Genomic DNA, 15,702 nt, shown 5'->3' with positions numbered 1-15,702 from the left:
GAGAGAGCACGAGCTGGGGAGGGGCAGGGAAAGAGGGAGACACAGAATCCAAAGCAGGCTTCAGGCTCTGAGCTGTCAGCACAGAGCCCGACGTGGGGCTCGAACTCATGAACCACGAGACCATGACCTGAGCTGAAGTCAGACGTTTGACCGACTGAGCCACCCAGGTGCCCCAGGAGATGCCATTTTAAAGGGAAGAATTTGGGGATGAATTTTATTTTGAATACTGCTAGCCAAATATGCACATGCTATAAGAAATTATAAAAATTTTGGAGAATGTAAGGTTAATATGTAGCTCTGAGTGGGATTTTTTTTTGTAATAATGCCAGGTCTGGTATTTGACATATACGAAGGCCAGATCACTGCCCTCCTTGGTCACAGTGGAGCCGGGAAAACGACCCTGTTGAATATGCTCAGTGGACTGTCGGCCCCAACGTCAGGTGAGACACAATTATGGGCAAGAACGTGGGCAAACGAATGAACGGTGCATTTCATTAGCTAATGCGTTTTGCTGGTTCATTTCAATAGTTCGTAGTTTCATTAACTACTAGTCACAGTCGGGTACTTAAGAGAAAAGTTTTACAGGTTTCTTCAAGTTATTCTTTTAATAAATGTATGCCCTATTTATTAGGAAAATCTTTGTGGTGTAAATATTTCAAGATAAATAGCTTTATATTTACTAATTGGCATTCCGACTGGCTCAAGTGAATTTTGAGCGTTACATTTTTAGTCAACAGTGTAGTCCTTATAGGGAAATCTGCATATAAGACTCTAGTGAGGGGCGCCTGGGTGCCTCCGTCAGTTAAGCATCCGACTCTTGATTTCGGCTCAGGTCATGATCCCAGAGCCATGACATGGAGCCCCATGATGTCATCAGGCTCTGTGCTGAGCGTGGAGACTGCTTCAGATTCTTTCTCCCTCCGCCCCCGCCCCCCAAAAATAAATAGAAGATTCTAGAGATTGTTTTCCACTTGTTTTTCACTTTAAAACATCTTAAGTGAACGTGTTGTCCTGATGCTAACTGTCAAGTGTTATCCTCACGCTAACCGTCAACCTTTCTACTTCTAGGTTCAGTCACCATCTATAATCACAGCCTTTCGGAAATGGCGGACTCGGAAACCATCAGCAAGCTCACTGGAGTCTGTCCACAAACCAACGTACAATTTGGCTTCCTCACCGTGAGAGAAAATCTCAGGCTTTTTGCCAAAATAAAAGGGATTCAACCACGTGAAGTGGAACAAGAGGTAGAGGGACATATTCGATGTCACACAGCCATGAACACGAAATTGTTTATCTAGAAAACTCTAGATGTATACGTGTTATTCCTACACAGTTCATCATCTAAATGGCAAAAGGCCCTTAGCGACGAACAGCAAAACGATAGTGGTGTTTTTTTGTTTTGGTTTTTTGGTTTTTTTGCTGCTGTTTTATTTTAATTTTTATTTATTTTTGAGAGAGAGAGAGAGAACACGAGCAGGGGTCAGGGAGAGAGAGAGGGAGACACAGAATCCAAAGCAGGCTCCAGGCTCTGAACTGTCCGCCCTGAGCCTGACGTGGGGCTCAGGCTCAGAACTGCGAGATCATGATCTGAGCTGAAGTCAGACACTTAACCAACTGAGCCACCCAGGCACCCCAATAGCGTTTCAAAACAAACATGTTGGGTTTTAAACTAAACATCCTTTTTTTCTTTCCTTCTTTCTTTTTCTCTTTCTTTCTTTCTTTCTTTCATTCTTTCCTTCTTTCCTTCTTTCTTTCCTTCTATCTTTCTCTTTCTTTTCTTTCTTTCTTTCCTTCCTTTCTTCCTTCCTTCCTCCTTTCCTTCCTTCTTTCTTTCCTTCTTTCTTTCCTTCCTTCCTTCCTTCTTTTTCTCTTTCTTTCTTTCTTTCTTTCTTTCTCTTGCCTTCTTTCTTCTTTTCTTCTTTCTTTCTTTCTTTCTTTTTCTTTCCTTCTTTCTTTTTTTCTTCTTTCTTTCTTTCTTTCCTTCCTTCTTTTTCTTCTTTCTTTCTTTCCTTCTTTCTCTTTCTTTTTTCTTTCCTTCTTTTTTTCTTCTTTCTTTCTTTCTTTTTTTTTCTTTCTTTCTTTCTTTCCTTCCTTCTTTTTCTTCTTTCTTTCCTTCTTTCTCTTTCTTTCTTTTTTCTTCTTTCTTTCTTTCTTTCCTTCCTTCTTTTTCTTCTTTCTTTCCTTCTTTCTTTCTTTCTTTTGTTTCTTCCTTCCTTCTTACTCTTCTTTCTTTCTTTCTTTCTTTCTTTCTTTCTTTCTCTCTCATTAGGTACAACAAGTTTTAAGGGACTTGGAGATGGAAAATATTCAAGACATTCTTGCTCAAAATTTAAGTGGTGGACAAAAAAGGAAACTAACTTTTGGGATTGCCATTTTAGGAAACCCTCAGGTAAGTGGGGCCAAAACTACTGGTGAATGAGATTGAGGAGTCTGGAACTATTGTATTCAATTGGACTGAATTTGCAAATGATAAATGCAAGAGAACTGTTCAAATGGAAAATTACGGACTAAGGTATTTCTCCCAAATACATTTACACGTCTATTCTTTTTTTAAAAATGTTGCCTGAAAGGGGAAAATGATTTACATTTCTCTATGGTGCAGGTTTTACTATTGGACGAGCCAACTGCCGGATCAGATCCTTTGTCAAGGCACCGCGTATGGAACCTTCTAAAAGAGAGGAAATCTGATAGAGTCATTCTCTTCAGTACCCAGTTTATGGATGAGGCTGACATCCTGGCTGGTAATTCTTTTTTTTTTTTTTTTTAGATTCCCCATATAAGTGAGATCATATGGTATTTTTCTTTTTCTGTCTCTGACTTATTTCACTTAGCCTAATGCCCTCAAGTTCCATTCATGTCATTTCATGGTGGTTCTTGGTTTTCTTTCATGTATCTTAGTGGGAAATTAGGGAGGATGTGCACGGTATGTGTAGATAAATTCCAACACAACTGCCTTGCGTGTGACTGTCATGAACCAAGACAGGAGACTTGCTGTCACCCTTCTGAGCATCTACATCTCCATGCACCTTGTCCCATAGATGGATTCTGATCCTGTTGCAAAATAACTCATCGGTTGTAAATATATAGCATGCTCTTAAAAATATCTTCTGTTTTATTCAGTAGGAATGTCAGGTGGCTTGAAACAGAGCCTCTCATCGTGTGATAACTTTTCTAGAGAGATTAGAGAATAAACTAATGTATCATTTTAGTTACTGGAGGATAAAGAAACTGGCTTACCTATGACTAGAATTAGAATGCAAGTATCTGAGTGGATCGTGCTCCTAAAATACACTATCTATTGATGGATCTGTTCTTTGATAAACAATGAGAGAATTACCTTGTAATGCAATTTCTTGTTTTTATTTTCTGCTTAGACAGGAAGGTATTTATATCCAACGGGAGGCTGAAGTGTGCAGGCTCTTCCCTGTTCCTGAAGAAAAAATGGGGCATCGGCTACCATTTAAGGTACAGCCTGTGTTGCTGGGGACATGTTGGAACATGTCGGGGGCAGGAGATCTCAGTATCGGTAGGTTAGAAAAGGCTACAAAATTATGAAGACCATTTCAAGAGAGCTGTGTTAGAATGACCCCACAACTGACCGTTCTTAGCAAGAATGAAGCAACAGGTAGGATCGTAGACACGGATATAAGGATGAGTGAGCTAAGTTTAAACAAAATTTTTGGAAAGTGTTTTCACAACATATCACTCGCAAAGAGAAATTTAGTGACATTCCAGGCCTTCCTGATCATTTTCCAATGCTTACTTTTGTTCGCTGTGACAATCTCAGTAGTCTCCTCTCTGTTCTCCTTGACTTCATCTTCCCCCTCATTCATTTCTATCTCCTTCTCTTCCTGATAATAATTAGTATGCTTATTTAGTAATGTCTATCACTTGGCTGTATTCTGCATTCTTGCTGAGATAATTTATGTATGAAATAGTCATATAATCATATTTAATCCCTCAGATAACTGTAAGAAGATGGCATTATTAGCCTCTGACATGTCAGAGAGTTTTGATAATCTGCCCAGTCTCACATCATTTATAAGTGGCAGAATCTTTGGACCAAGATTCTAGGTGTGGCGTGAATCTCTTCCTATACTTCCCACTAAAAATACTAATATTTCTTAAAGCATAATTTAAATCACTTCATCCTCAGCGGTTAAATGTGCTTAAATTCCCTCCATTATTTAGTCCGAGTGTTTAACCTGTTCAAATCTACTATTCCATCATGATTGCTTAGTATGATCCAACGGAATCAGTACTTTCCAACTAAAATGAACCACTTGTGGGGCACCTGGATGGCTCAGTCAGTTAAGTGTCCAACTCTTGATCTCAGCTCAAGTCTTGATCTCGAGGTTGTGAGTTTAAGCCCCGCATTGGGCTCCGTGCTGGGCATGAAGCCTACTTAAAAAAATAAAATAAAATAAAATGAATCACTCGCTGTTTTCTAAGTATGTTCCATAGTTTTGTTGTCTTCTCTCCGCTTAAAGTGGGATGTCTGTTTGACATGTCCTCCTGCGACCCATTTTAACCAAGTTCACATCTTATCCATTCTTTTATTTATTTACTTAGAGAGAGAGAGCGCACTTACAGGAGGAGCGGAGTGAGGGAGAGACAGAATCCCAAGCAGGCTCTGCACTGTAAGGAGCCCGATGCAGGGCCTGAACTCATGAACTACGAGATCGTGACCTAAGCCCAAATGGAGTTGGATGCTTAACCGAGTGAGCCACCCAGGTGCCCCCCAATCTTGAAGGTCTTTTCTGAATATTTTCTCCTTAATAAGTATTCTCTTTTCTGGAGCCCTGAAAACACTATTTTGAATTGTCGCCTTAGACAATTTACTTAACTTCTTTGATCCTCAGTAATTTCATTGACGTAATAGTGGTAATAATACCCACATTGCAATTAAGACTAAAAATATTGAATGAATGAATACCTGACAAGGTGCCAAGTGCTTAACTGACTTAGCTCAACTTCCCTCACTCACTTCTTCTATAATTTGGTGCTTTATATTACTGTTATGTTCCTAACTCCTCTAGGGAATGTACTGTATTCTTTCTGTTTGGGATCCTGGATAGCATATCACATAAGGGCCTTGTAAACACAGAATAGTTTTAATTAAAATGGATTTTTCAGGTTTATGTCATCAAAGTCAACTGTGATGCCCTCACCATTCGATAGCCTCAGGAAATTTCAATGGGTGTGACTAAAAATGGTGTTTCTAAAATCCAATGATGGGGCGCCTGGGTGGCTTAGTCCCATAAGCATCTGACTTCAGCTTGGGTCATGATCTCAAGGTTCATGGGTTCGAGCCCCATGTCGGGTTCTGTGCTGACAGCTCAGAGCCTGGAGCCTGCTTCGGATTCTGTGTCTCTCTCTGGCCCTCCCTCGCTCGCACTGTTTCTCTCTCTCTCTCTCTCTCTCTCTCTCTCAAAAATAAATAAAACATTAAAAAAAATTTTTTTAATATGTAAAATCCAATGATTCATGAAGAACTTTATATGTTCTCACCACAAAGGCAGATCACCTTTGACTTGAGTAAGTTTTGGACCAAAAAAAAAAATATATATATATTAGATAACATATATTGAGGGTTTACTTGGTGCAAGGTTTGGTATGATCACACGCATGCTTTATTTTATTCTGTCTTTCGAGATTCTTTGAGAACTGACTATTGGAAAACTGCATGGAATTTTGATGGAAATTTGGAAACTTGATGCTGGAAGACATTAAGCCTGAGTTCTGGAATGTATATCAGTGGGACATAGGACCATGTTCTTAATGACCGTACCACACCACCTCTGTCTTTGTTTTCACCATGTTCGTGGTTTTTGCAAAACCCTTTTGTTGCAAAGGGAAAATTCAAAACTGAGCTTGTGGATAGATGGAGACCAAATCAGGCACTTCTTCCACTTCACCCCAGCCGACATCTAGCTGATATATCTCTTGCCTCCAAATAATAACCCTTGAGTTATTATCCCTACACCAGTGCCTCTAGATTATACAGTTTGGACTATATCATTGTGGACTCTATCTGGACTACATATTTTTAAGTCTTGCTTATTCCATGATCCTAGATACATGTACATTTGTGTCTCATAAATATTAAGGAAGTGGCAAACACGCTACAGTTGTTTGTAGAGATGGTGGTGGATAAAAAATGGCTTTAACACACTCTTTTTAAATGTCAGTTTGCACCTGAATGAAATGTGCGATCCGGACAGGATAACATCACTTGTTAAGCAGCACATCCCTGAGGCCAAATTAACAGCACAAAGTGAAGAAAAGCTCGTATATATTTTGCCCTTGGAAAGGACAAACAAATTTCCAGGTAACAGAACGGAGACACCGCGGGATGGTTTTCAATGATGTTACTAACAATAACAGCGGCATTCAGAATGATGGCTGACATCTTTATGCTTGCTAAGTGCATGGAACTGTGCATTAATCATTTAATATCCCCCAAAGTCCCAGCTAGTATTAGCCCCTGATATCCCCAGATCACTTATTAGTAAACTGAGCCCAAAGATACTCAATATGCTTCAAGTGGAAGTATGTGCAGTTAAGGGGGGCAGGAGAACATCAAGGTAAAATTAAGAATATTCAGGACATTTGTTTCAGGAATGAATGAGAGAGTGTGGTCTGGACAAGGAGAGGTCTGTGAAAAGAGGGCAGAGTACTGAACGGGGCCTAAGGGAATAGCATGCCAAATGCAGATAGATGGTTTTATGATCAACATCGTGACATAATGTTATAATCTCAGTAAATGAATAGTAATGATGATCCACCAGTGTGTTGCCAAACATTCCAAATTCACCACTTTGCTGCAAGAACAAAAGCCCGGAAGCTCATTGCTGTTCCCACTTTTCTACCTGGTCTCCCAATATGCTTTCATTTGCCAAGAATTTTGAGGTAGATTGCATTTCTTTAAGTGTAACCATAAATATGTGTGTACTTGGACTTCAAGGAATTTGCCAACTTTTAATGGAAGATACTGGCTCCATTGCTACCTGCTTGAATCAATACGCCTGCATCAATAATCATGGCTAATATAGAAATATAGCATCAGACAGTGGAGTGCAGTGGTTGAAAGCTGGAATTCCAGAGCCAGACTGGGGAGATTCAAATCGCAGCAAGGCTGTTCCTAGCTCTGTTATCCTGGACAGGTTATATCACTCTTCTGTACCTCAGTTTCCTTATTTGTAAAAAGGGGATAATGATGGTATGAGCTTTATAGTTCCTCAGTTATGAGGATTAAATGATTAATACACTTAAATTGATTATTAAAATATTAAATATAAACACAGCACCTGGAAAAACACCTGACATGGAACGTATGGTAGTTCACAGCATCTAAGACAGCTTCAGCTGTAGGAGGTGCTGCCAAGAAAGACACGGAAGGAAACAATGCTGCCACAGATGACCATAGGGGAAGGGAAGGAAAAATAAGATGAAAACAGAGAAGGAGGCAAACCATAAGAGACTCTTAAATACAGAGAACAGACTGAGGGTTGATGGCGGTAGGGGGTGGAGGGATGGGGTATACGGGAGATGGGCATTGAGGAGGACACTTGTTGGGATGAGCAGTTGGTGTTATATATGTAAGTGATGAATCATGGGAATCCAGTCCTGAAGCCAAGACTACACTGTATGTTAGTTAACCTGAGAATAAATTTAAATAAATAAATAAATAAATAAATAAATAAATAAATAAAATGACACGCCAGCATTTCCTGATGCATGCTCATTTCAAATATGTTGAGAAAAGATGAAATGTATTTATCTTAGAATCAGTGAAGTAACTGTACACTTGGACGCATACACCACGTCTTGGATACATGTATGCTTGTGAAAACAGAAATCTTTATGAAACCCACGAACCCAAGCATTCCATGATTATGTTTTAAATGCATTTCAAAGGAGGGGTGCACAATTTAGAAAAAGGCTGAAAAAGAACCAACCCTTAGAACTCATTGGAAATCATGACTACATCTGTATTTTTTATTTATCTAACACAGCGTTGAGATAGAAACCTTTCATTTCTCCCAATATTTGAATTATCTTTTATTCTACTTCCAACCTTCCTGAACTACCCAAAAATTATTCCCAGTATCTTTAAAAAAAAAAAAAAAGTAACCTTCAAAATCCCTAAAAAGACCTACCTTCTTTGAGAACTCTGTGTAATCTTCATATCATGGTCAGATGCTGGAAAAGAGAGAGAGAGTGAATGCAAAGTTATATACATTGTTTTCCCTTTAATTTATATATATTTTTAAACTAAGGATGATTGCATAGCACCTAATTATTTATATAAACATTAGTTCTTTTGCATGTGTTATTAAACTGCCTACCAGTTATTCCTAACAGCATTCTTCTCTCAGCTTTGGGGATAATATTCCTGAATTAATGGGGTTTTAAGATTGAACATTTCCTGCCTTAGTTCAGGCTGTCGTAACACATACCATAGACTGGGTGGCTTACAAACAACAGACACTTATTTTTCAGAGCTCTGTAGGCTGGGAGGTGTCAGATTTGGGTTCCAGTACAGTTGGGTTCAATGAGATACCTCTTGGGGGTTGCAAAGTACTGACTTCACCTTGTATTCCCACATGGCAGGGAGCAGGGAGGGGAAGCCAGCTTTCTTGTGACTCTTTCAAAGGCACTAATCTCATTTATGATTATACACCTCCTAATACCATCACACTGGAGGGTAGGGTTTCAACATATGGATCTATGGGAGGGACACGAGCATTCAGTCCATTTATTAAACTCCCCATAATCAAACAGAATTAATTTTTTAAAAAAGAGAGTAAACAAAACATAAGATTTTTTTGAAGAACACTGCATATGTAGTTTTCTAATGAAACACAGATGTTTACAATTTTATACTCAAGACTCAGAAACACATTGTAGTTTAGGTTATTTTAGAAATAAGAGAATGTCTGTACCATAGCTTTGTTTCTTATGAATGCTGTTGGCCTATCACACATTTTCTATTGTTGAAAAATACAGCTATTACCAATCTCATTTCACATTATGTTCTTTTGATGTATTTTTGTGCTTACTTTTAGATCTTTACAGGGATCTTGATAGATGCTCTAATCAGGGCATTGAGGATTATGGTGTTTCCATGGCAACGTTGAATGAGGTATTCTTGAAATTAGAAGGGAAATCAGCTATTGGTGAATCAGGTAAAAAAGCAAAACAAAAAGAAGCTTTCATTTTGTCTTTCTGTAGACTACCCTATCTTGAAAATACACTTTGAATGATGAGGTTGTATGCTTTTGGAGCTGCTCTGATTCAGTCTGGTCTTGGGTAAACTTAAAGCAGAGAAGAGAGGTATCTCTTCTGTCTCCTTCTTCTCTCAATGCTGGCCCCCATTCTTGAGTTCCTGATTTTTGTACCACATGTCTTACTAAGGGTATAGCAAGGCACAAGACTAGATCCTCATGGAGCAGACAATAACTATGTAATATAAGTGCCACAGAGAAAAGAAAATTAGAATTGAATGTTGACAGTTACTTTTCTCGTATCAATTCGAGTATATTATTCCAACGTCTTCAGCTTCCATCGTTGCTGTTGAAAGGTTTGCTGTCAGAATAATTGTCATTCCTTGGAAAGTCGTCTCTACTTAATCTAAGGCAATTCCTTATTTCTGGTTTATGTGTCATCCTACTTGGCGTACTCTTTACTAGCTTCTTTTACTTTTTTTCATTTTCTATGTTTTAATTGATTGAGCGGGTTTTTAAAATTACCACTTTCTCGGGGACCCTTGGGGGGGGGCTCAGTCGGTGAAGCCTCAGACTCTTGATTTCAGCTCAGGTCACGATCTCATGGTTATGAGATCAAGCCCTGCGTGGGGTCCAGGCTGACAGCATGGAGCCTGCTTGGGATTCTCTCTCTCTCCCTCTCTCTCTGCCCCTCCTCTCCTCCCACATGCACGCTCTCTCTCTCTCTCTCTCTCAAAAATAAATAAACTTAAAAAAAAAAAATCAGGATGCCTGGGTGGCTCAGTCAGTTAAACATCTGACTTTAGACTTCAGCTCAGGTCATGATCTCACGGTTCATGTGTTCGAGCTCTGCTATGAGCTCAGAACCCACTTGGGATTCTCTGTCTCCCTCTCTCTCTGCCCCCTACTCTCTCTCTGTCAAAATAAATAAATAAACTTAAAAAAACACCTCTTTTTTCCCTTTTATCCACTTTTGAAGTTATATACTTATGGTTATACTTAACTTTTAATAGACATATATTGTTGCTTTCTAAAAGTCTAGAGTAGATCAGTTGCTCTAGGCTTGTCTTCCAAAAGAGGTCACTTCGGTTTTTAATTTTCAATCATGACTACTAAAAAAAGTATTGTCTCTACCAATTTCGTATTTTTGGGGCTGGGGGGGCGGTGCCTGGAGAGGGTTCTATATATACCAGGTTTCCCACCTCAGTCAGAAATACTAAATAGCTTATCTTTTTGCAATGAGTAGATTTTTCCAGGCTAAATATGGATTTCTTTTCATTGATTTCCTTAGAATGAACGAAGTCCTTTAAAGCTGTAGACACAAAGCTTTTTTAAAAGAAAATACAAGGGGTGCCTGGGTAGCTCATTTGGTTAAGCATCCGACTTCAGCTTAGGTCATGATCTCACTGTTCATGAGTTTGAGCCCCATGTCCGGCTTTGTGCTGACAGCTCAGAGCCTGGAGCCTGCTTTGGATTCTGTGTCTCCCTCTCTCTCTGTTCCTCCCCCACTCCCATTCTGTCTCTCCCTCAAAAATAAATAAAGATTACAAAAAGAAATTTTTTTAAATAAAATACAAGATTTCTTTTATTATGTCATTAGTTTTCCTTCTTGTATTATACCTTATTTATTTACTTACTTATTTTGCTTTGTTTCCTTTAATAGTTGCTCTAGGGGTGCCTGGGTGTCTCAGTCCATTAAGCGTCGGGCTTTGGCTCAGGGTACGATCTCGCAGTTCGTGAGTTCAAGCCCCACGTTAGGCTCTGTGCTGACAGTTCAGAGCCTGGAGACTGCTTCGGATTCTGTGTCCCCCCCCTCTCTCTCTCTGCCCCTCCTTTACTCACACTCTGTGTCTCTTTCTCTCTCTCTCTCTCTCTCTCTCAAAAGTAAATAAACATTTTAAAAAAAATTTTTTTTAAGTTGCTCTAGAAATGCCATGAATTAGGTTATTCACATCTTTGCCCAAGATTTCTACTCTGACACCATTTGGTGAAAAGATACGGTCATAGAGACACATAAGTAAAGCGCATCTAAGCTGACGCAGCATAAATTCCTGATTTTGTGTTTTATAGATACTGGAATTTGGGGAGAGTTACAAGGTCCTAGGACGAAAGACACCGGGAGCCTTGTTGAGCTAGAGCAAGCGTTGTCCTCCTTTAACGAGACAAAGAAATTAATCAGTGGCGTGGCTCTCTGGAGGCAGCAGCTCTGTGCCATAGCAAAAGTTCGCCTCCTGAAGTTAAAGAGTGAAAAAAAAACTCTGTTGACCATGTGAGTACCTGAGGGTTTCAGATATGTTTGGTCCGTGCTCTGAGCCCTTGCTTACGGTCTTTCGCAACACAGAAAGCAATTTCTAATTGCTTTGGTGGGTATGTAATTAAACCAGGTTAACCGATTGGGGGGTTTCTGTTAATTTCACACAGAACCTGCTCTCCCCAAAGGGTTGAAATAGTGTTTCAGAAGCGTGGCAGTTAGCACGTAGGTCCCATCCTCCAGACTTGCCTCTTGACCCAAGGAGCCCTGTGCCAGCCTGTGTCTTCGCCCCAGCTTCATGCTGCTGTCTGGAACCCGCTTGATTTTCCTATAGCTTCGGGCTCTTTGCTGAGTAATAGGTCCTTGCAAAAACCCTACTCTCCAGGCGGGACTCATTCAGAGAAAAAAACATTTGTTAGCACCTCTGCCTAACACGCTATGTTTGCATATCTGCCACACTTATCAAAATAAATCAGGCGTGAGATTTGGGTCTGGGGGGGTGATTAGACGTACACTAAAAACCACGCTACAAGATTAGGCAATATCAGCAAGCAGAGTGTTCAGTATGAGAAAGATGATGCTCCAATATGAGCATCAGAAAAGAACAATTTTCTACGGGGGAGAAATTGAATTTGGTGTAGGAGAACGTAACGGTTAGTTAAGGGAAGAAAGAAGGATGGAAATTCAGGCAGAGGGGGCAGTACTGAGTCTGGAGCCACCTGAAAGGTCAAAAGGTCGATTGGTATCGAGTTAAGTGAATTACAACATAAAGTACACAGAAAAGTAAAAATAACTTTGATGCTGTATTACATACAGCTGAAGAGCTGGGCTTTGTGAATAATGAGGAAATACTGACATTTTAGTTTTTATTTGGAAAGGTGATTGACATCATTAGCACAGATTGCCAGGAAACCTAATTGGGCAACAGCACAAAATGGTTTGGAAATAGAAGACTCTGGAGACAAGAAAAACAGTCATTGAGGACAATATTGAAAGAGGTCAGGAAGGAGATAATTAAGGTCCAGACTCGAAAGGGGGAAGAGAAAATGTTTCTAGGCATGTAATAATGACAATACGATAGACATTTTCTTGTTTCTTTTTTTTTTACGATAGACATTTTCAACCATTCAGAAAAGGGACTTTACCAGAGACAAATGAACAGAAAATGATTGGTCCTTGGAACTTGGGTTTATGAGAAAATGTTGTAATTGGGAACAGGAGGGGGAAAAAGTTCAGAGTGTAGTGATACGTCTGGGCGTTGGTGATTTGCCAGCAACGGTGGTCCAGAAAAAGGGAGAAATGCAAGAGGGAAACAGAGGCAAGAAGTGGGAACTGGAGAGAGATTTAAGAGTCCTACTCAGCCAGGGGCGCCTGGGTGACTCAGTCACTTGAATGACAAACTTTGGCTCAGGTTGTGATCTCATGGTTCTTGAGTTCGAGCTCCCATGGAACTCTTCGCCATCAACGAGCCCACTTCAGATCCTCTGTCCCCCTCTCTCTGCCCCTCCTCCTCTTGAGGTCTCTCTCAAAAATAAATAAGAGTCCTACTCAGCCAACATCATGAGCTTGAATGACATTTCCAAAAGCGGGGGAGGCTGGGGGGAGGCATTTAGAGAGAGAGAAAGACCAAGCATAAATATGTAGAAGCCATTTCATTTTAGAAAGAAGAAACGGGGAGGAGGTGGGAAGCATGATTCATTTGTTTGGTTAGTGTCTATAATGTATTTCTATTATAATACCCATTATCTACTCAAACTGAAAAGTCTACAAAGGTCGCTATAGGTGAATTTTTTTCTTCTGCGTTCTCCTCCATGTAGATTGTTGCTTTTTGGCATCAGCTTTTGCCCTCAGCTTTTGGAACATCTATTCTATGAGTTATATCAAAAGAGTTATTCTTGGGGACTGGCTCCTAATATGTACTTCCTCTCCCCGGGACAACCACCGCAAGTTCCTCTGACCCCCCTACTGGTCATCAATAAAACAGGTAAACATGGGGCTCAAATGTAACTTTTCCGCGTCGCTCCTGTTGAAGGATTCCCCGGGCAGCATAAACCATGAGGGGAAAAATAAAGTCTTGTATGTTTTAGAAAACACATATGAGGCCAAACAAGAAATTAATTTAAAAAGTGAAAAACTCAAGATTGGGGAGTTTCTTTTAGAAACACGTTTTGCGAGGTTACTTAAATCCTAAAGTGTATCACATCAAGCAACAAAAAGGGTGGTTGGTAGGTCACTGACTGATCTCTGAAGTCTTTCCATAACATTTTTTAAGTGTTATGCATTCTTGGGGTCTGGGGGAAAAAATCTGTTCTAAATTTCTAAGAACACAGAAGATCTTTAAGGATTATGATGTTAATTTTGAGTAGTATTTCTACATGAACAGAAATTATATGTCAATAGCTAGACTCTAGGTAAAGTAATCTTGTCATACTTTCAATATGAGAATGGATTTGGGTATCACAACATCAATTCTGCCTTTCTAAGGAAATCCTTAGATGGTCGTCATGGTATGCTTTGGGTGACATCATTTAGTTTAGTCTTGTTTTGTTTTGTTCTTTTTTTTAAATATTACTTAACCATTGTTTGACTTCACTTTGGCTTCTTTTGATTTTTACCTTCATGGTAGGGTCGAGCATTGATAACTTCGTACATTCACTGAGGCAACAGAACATAGCTTTGGAAGTGGATGCCTTTGGAACTAGAAATGGCCCAAACGAGCCATCATACAATGGTGCTATCACTGTGTCAGGTGACGACAAGGTATGTTGGGCTCTGATCTCACCAAAGATGGGGGATGAATGCCATTTGAATAACACCTAACAACTGACATACAAGGCCGATTTAACACAAACAGGTGGGATATCTCTTATTTTTAGAGGAGAAGCTGTACTATAAATATTTACACAGCAACATATAATGAAATGCTATTTGATTTCATTCTTTATTAAATTGTATGCACTATTATTAATAATGAGTTTAAATCTTACCTACTGTGCTCCATTCGAATCACTAATTTAAATTGTATTCTCAATTGGATTTCAACTCAAATGTCATTTTGATGAATCCTCTAATAATAAATCTGATTAATATCTATTATGAACTTCAGTTTTGTTACCAAAAAAAAATCAGTGCTCAATTTTTTACAGTAGGCTTTTGTATATTTTTATGGGAAAAAATCTCAAGTCTTACCTGCTGAACTCTACACAAATGGGTCAAATCTTCAGATAAGTATTTATGCTCAACTATCTGATATTAAAAAAAAAATGCCTTAGTTTCCTGCAACTTGTGGTTCATGAATCAGCATCAGCGGATCACTTAAGAGCTGGTTAGAAATGCAGACTCTGAGACCCCATTCCACACCTACTGGATATCTGCACGTTAATAAAATCTGCAGGGGATTAGTATGCTCATTAAAGTTTGAGAAGGACCGCCTTATTTGGCAATATTTAAGAGTGGTGTATTTCATATAAAAGTTGAACTTTCTATGGGGCGCCTGGGTGGCTCAGTCCGTTAAGCGTCCGACTTCAGCTCAGGTCATGATCTCACCGTTTGTGAGTTGAAGCCCCACATTGGGCTCTGTGCTGACAGCTCAGAGCCTGGAACCTGCTTCGGATTCTGCGTCTCCCTCTCTCTCTGTCCCTCCCCTGCCTGTGCTCTCTCTCTCTTTCTCTCTCTCTCTCAAAACTAAATAACCATTAAAAAAATTTTTTTTTAGTTGAAATTTCTGGCTACTCTTGAAAAAACCCTTCATGTGCTAATTCTGGCAGTCTGCATTTGGAATTGCGAAACAGTTGCCCAGTTTAGACTTGGACTTCATTCGTCTGTTACTCTTTCTCCACACGACTTCACTTATGTGTATTATCTGCCTAGACCCCATGGGAGTTTGGGGAGAGATCCTTGTAGTAAACAAATGAAAAAAGACGAAAAGACAATGTTATATGTATAAATCACGGCACGTAAGTCTCACAAAGCCTGACCATTGGCAACTTGTCAGAGTTAATTTTCAGAAATAATTTCCATGCCAATAATAAAGTTAAAAATTACCTTCAGGGCGCCTGGCTGGCTCAGTCGGTTAAGTGTCAGACTTTGGTTCAGGTCATGATCTCAGAGTCCATGAATGTGAGCCCCGCATAAGGCTCTCTGCTGTCAATACAAAGCCTGCTTCGGATCCTTTGTCCCCCTCTCTCTCTGTCTGCCCCTCTCCCATTCACTCTCCCTGTC

At 39.7% G+C, this 15,702-nt stretch overlaps 1 protein-coding gene across 1 annotated transcript in view; it reads left to right on the top strand.

Moving 5' to 3' along the window:
- Positions 1-15,702, top strand: part of ABCA9 (ATP binding cassette subfamily A member 9) — a 62,373-nt gene that overhangs the window by 19,358 nt on the left and 27,313 nt on the right. The window contains exons 12-21 of the mRNA XM_042916227.1: positions 330-440; positions 1,069-1,244; positions 2,270-2,389; positions 2,603-2,741; positions 3,375-3,465; positions 6,192-6,331; positions 9,072-9,191; positions 11,301-11,499; positions 13,299-13,465; positions 14,108-14,241. Coding sequence (XP_042772161.1) covers positions 330-440; positions 1,069-1,244; positions 2,270-2,389; positions 2,603-2,741; positions 3,375-3,465; positions 6,192-6,331; positions 9,072-9,191; positions 11,301-11,499; positions 13,299-13,465; positions 14,108-14,241 — 1,397 coding nt within the window. The remainder of the gene's footprint in view (positions 1-329; positions 441-1,068; positions 1,245-2,269; positions 2,390-2,602; positions 2,742-3,374; positions 3,466-6,191; positions 6,332-9,071; positions 9,192-11,300; positions 11,500-13,298; positions 13,466-14,107; positions 14,242-15,702) is intronic.

Source organism: Panthera leo, chromosome E1, assembly GCF_018350215.1.
Source record: "Panthera leo isolate Ple1 chromosome E1, P.leo_Ple1_pat1.1, whole genome shotgun sequence".
Taxonomy (NCBI): Eukaryota; Metazoa; Chordata; class Mammalia; order Carnivora; family Felidae; genus Panthera; species Panthera leo.
The sequence above is the reverse complement of the archived record's forward strand: the minus strand, read 5'-3'. Positions and strand labels throughout refer to the sequence as shown.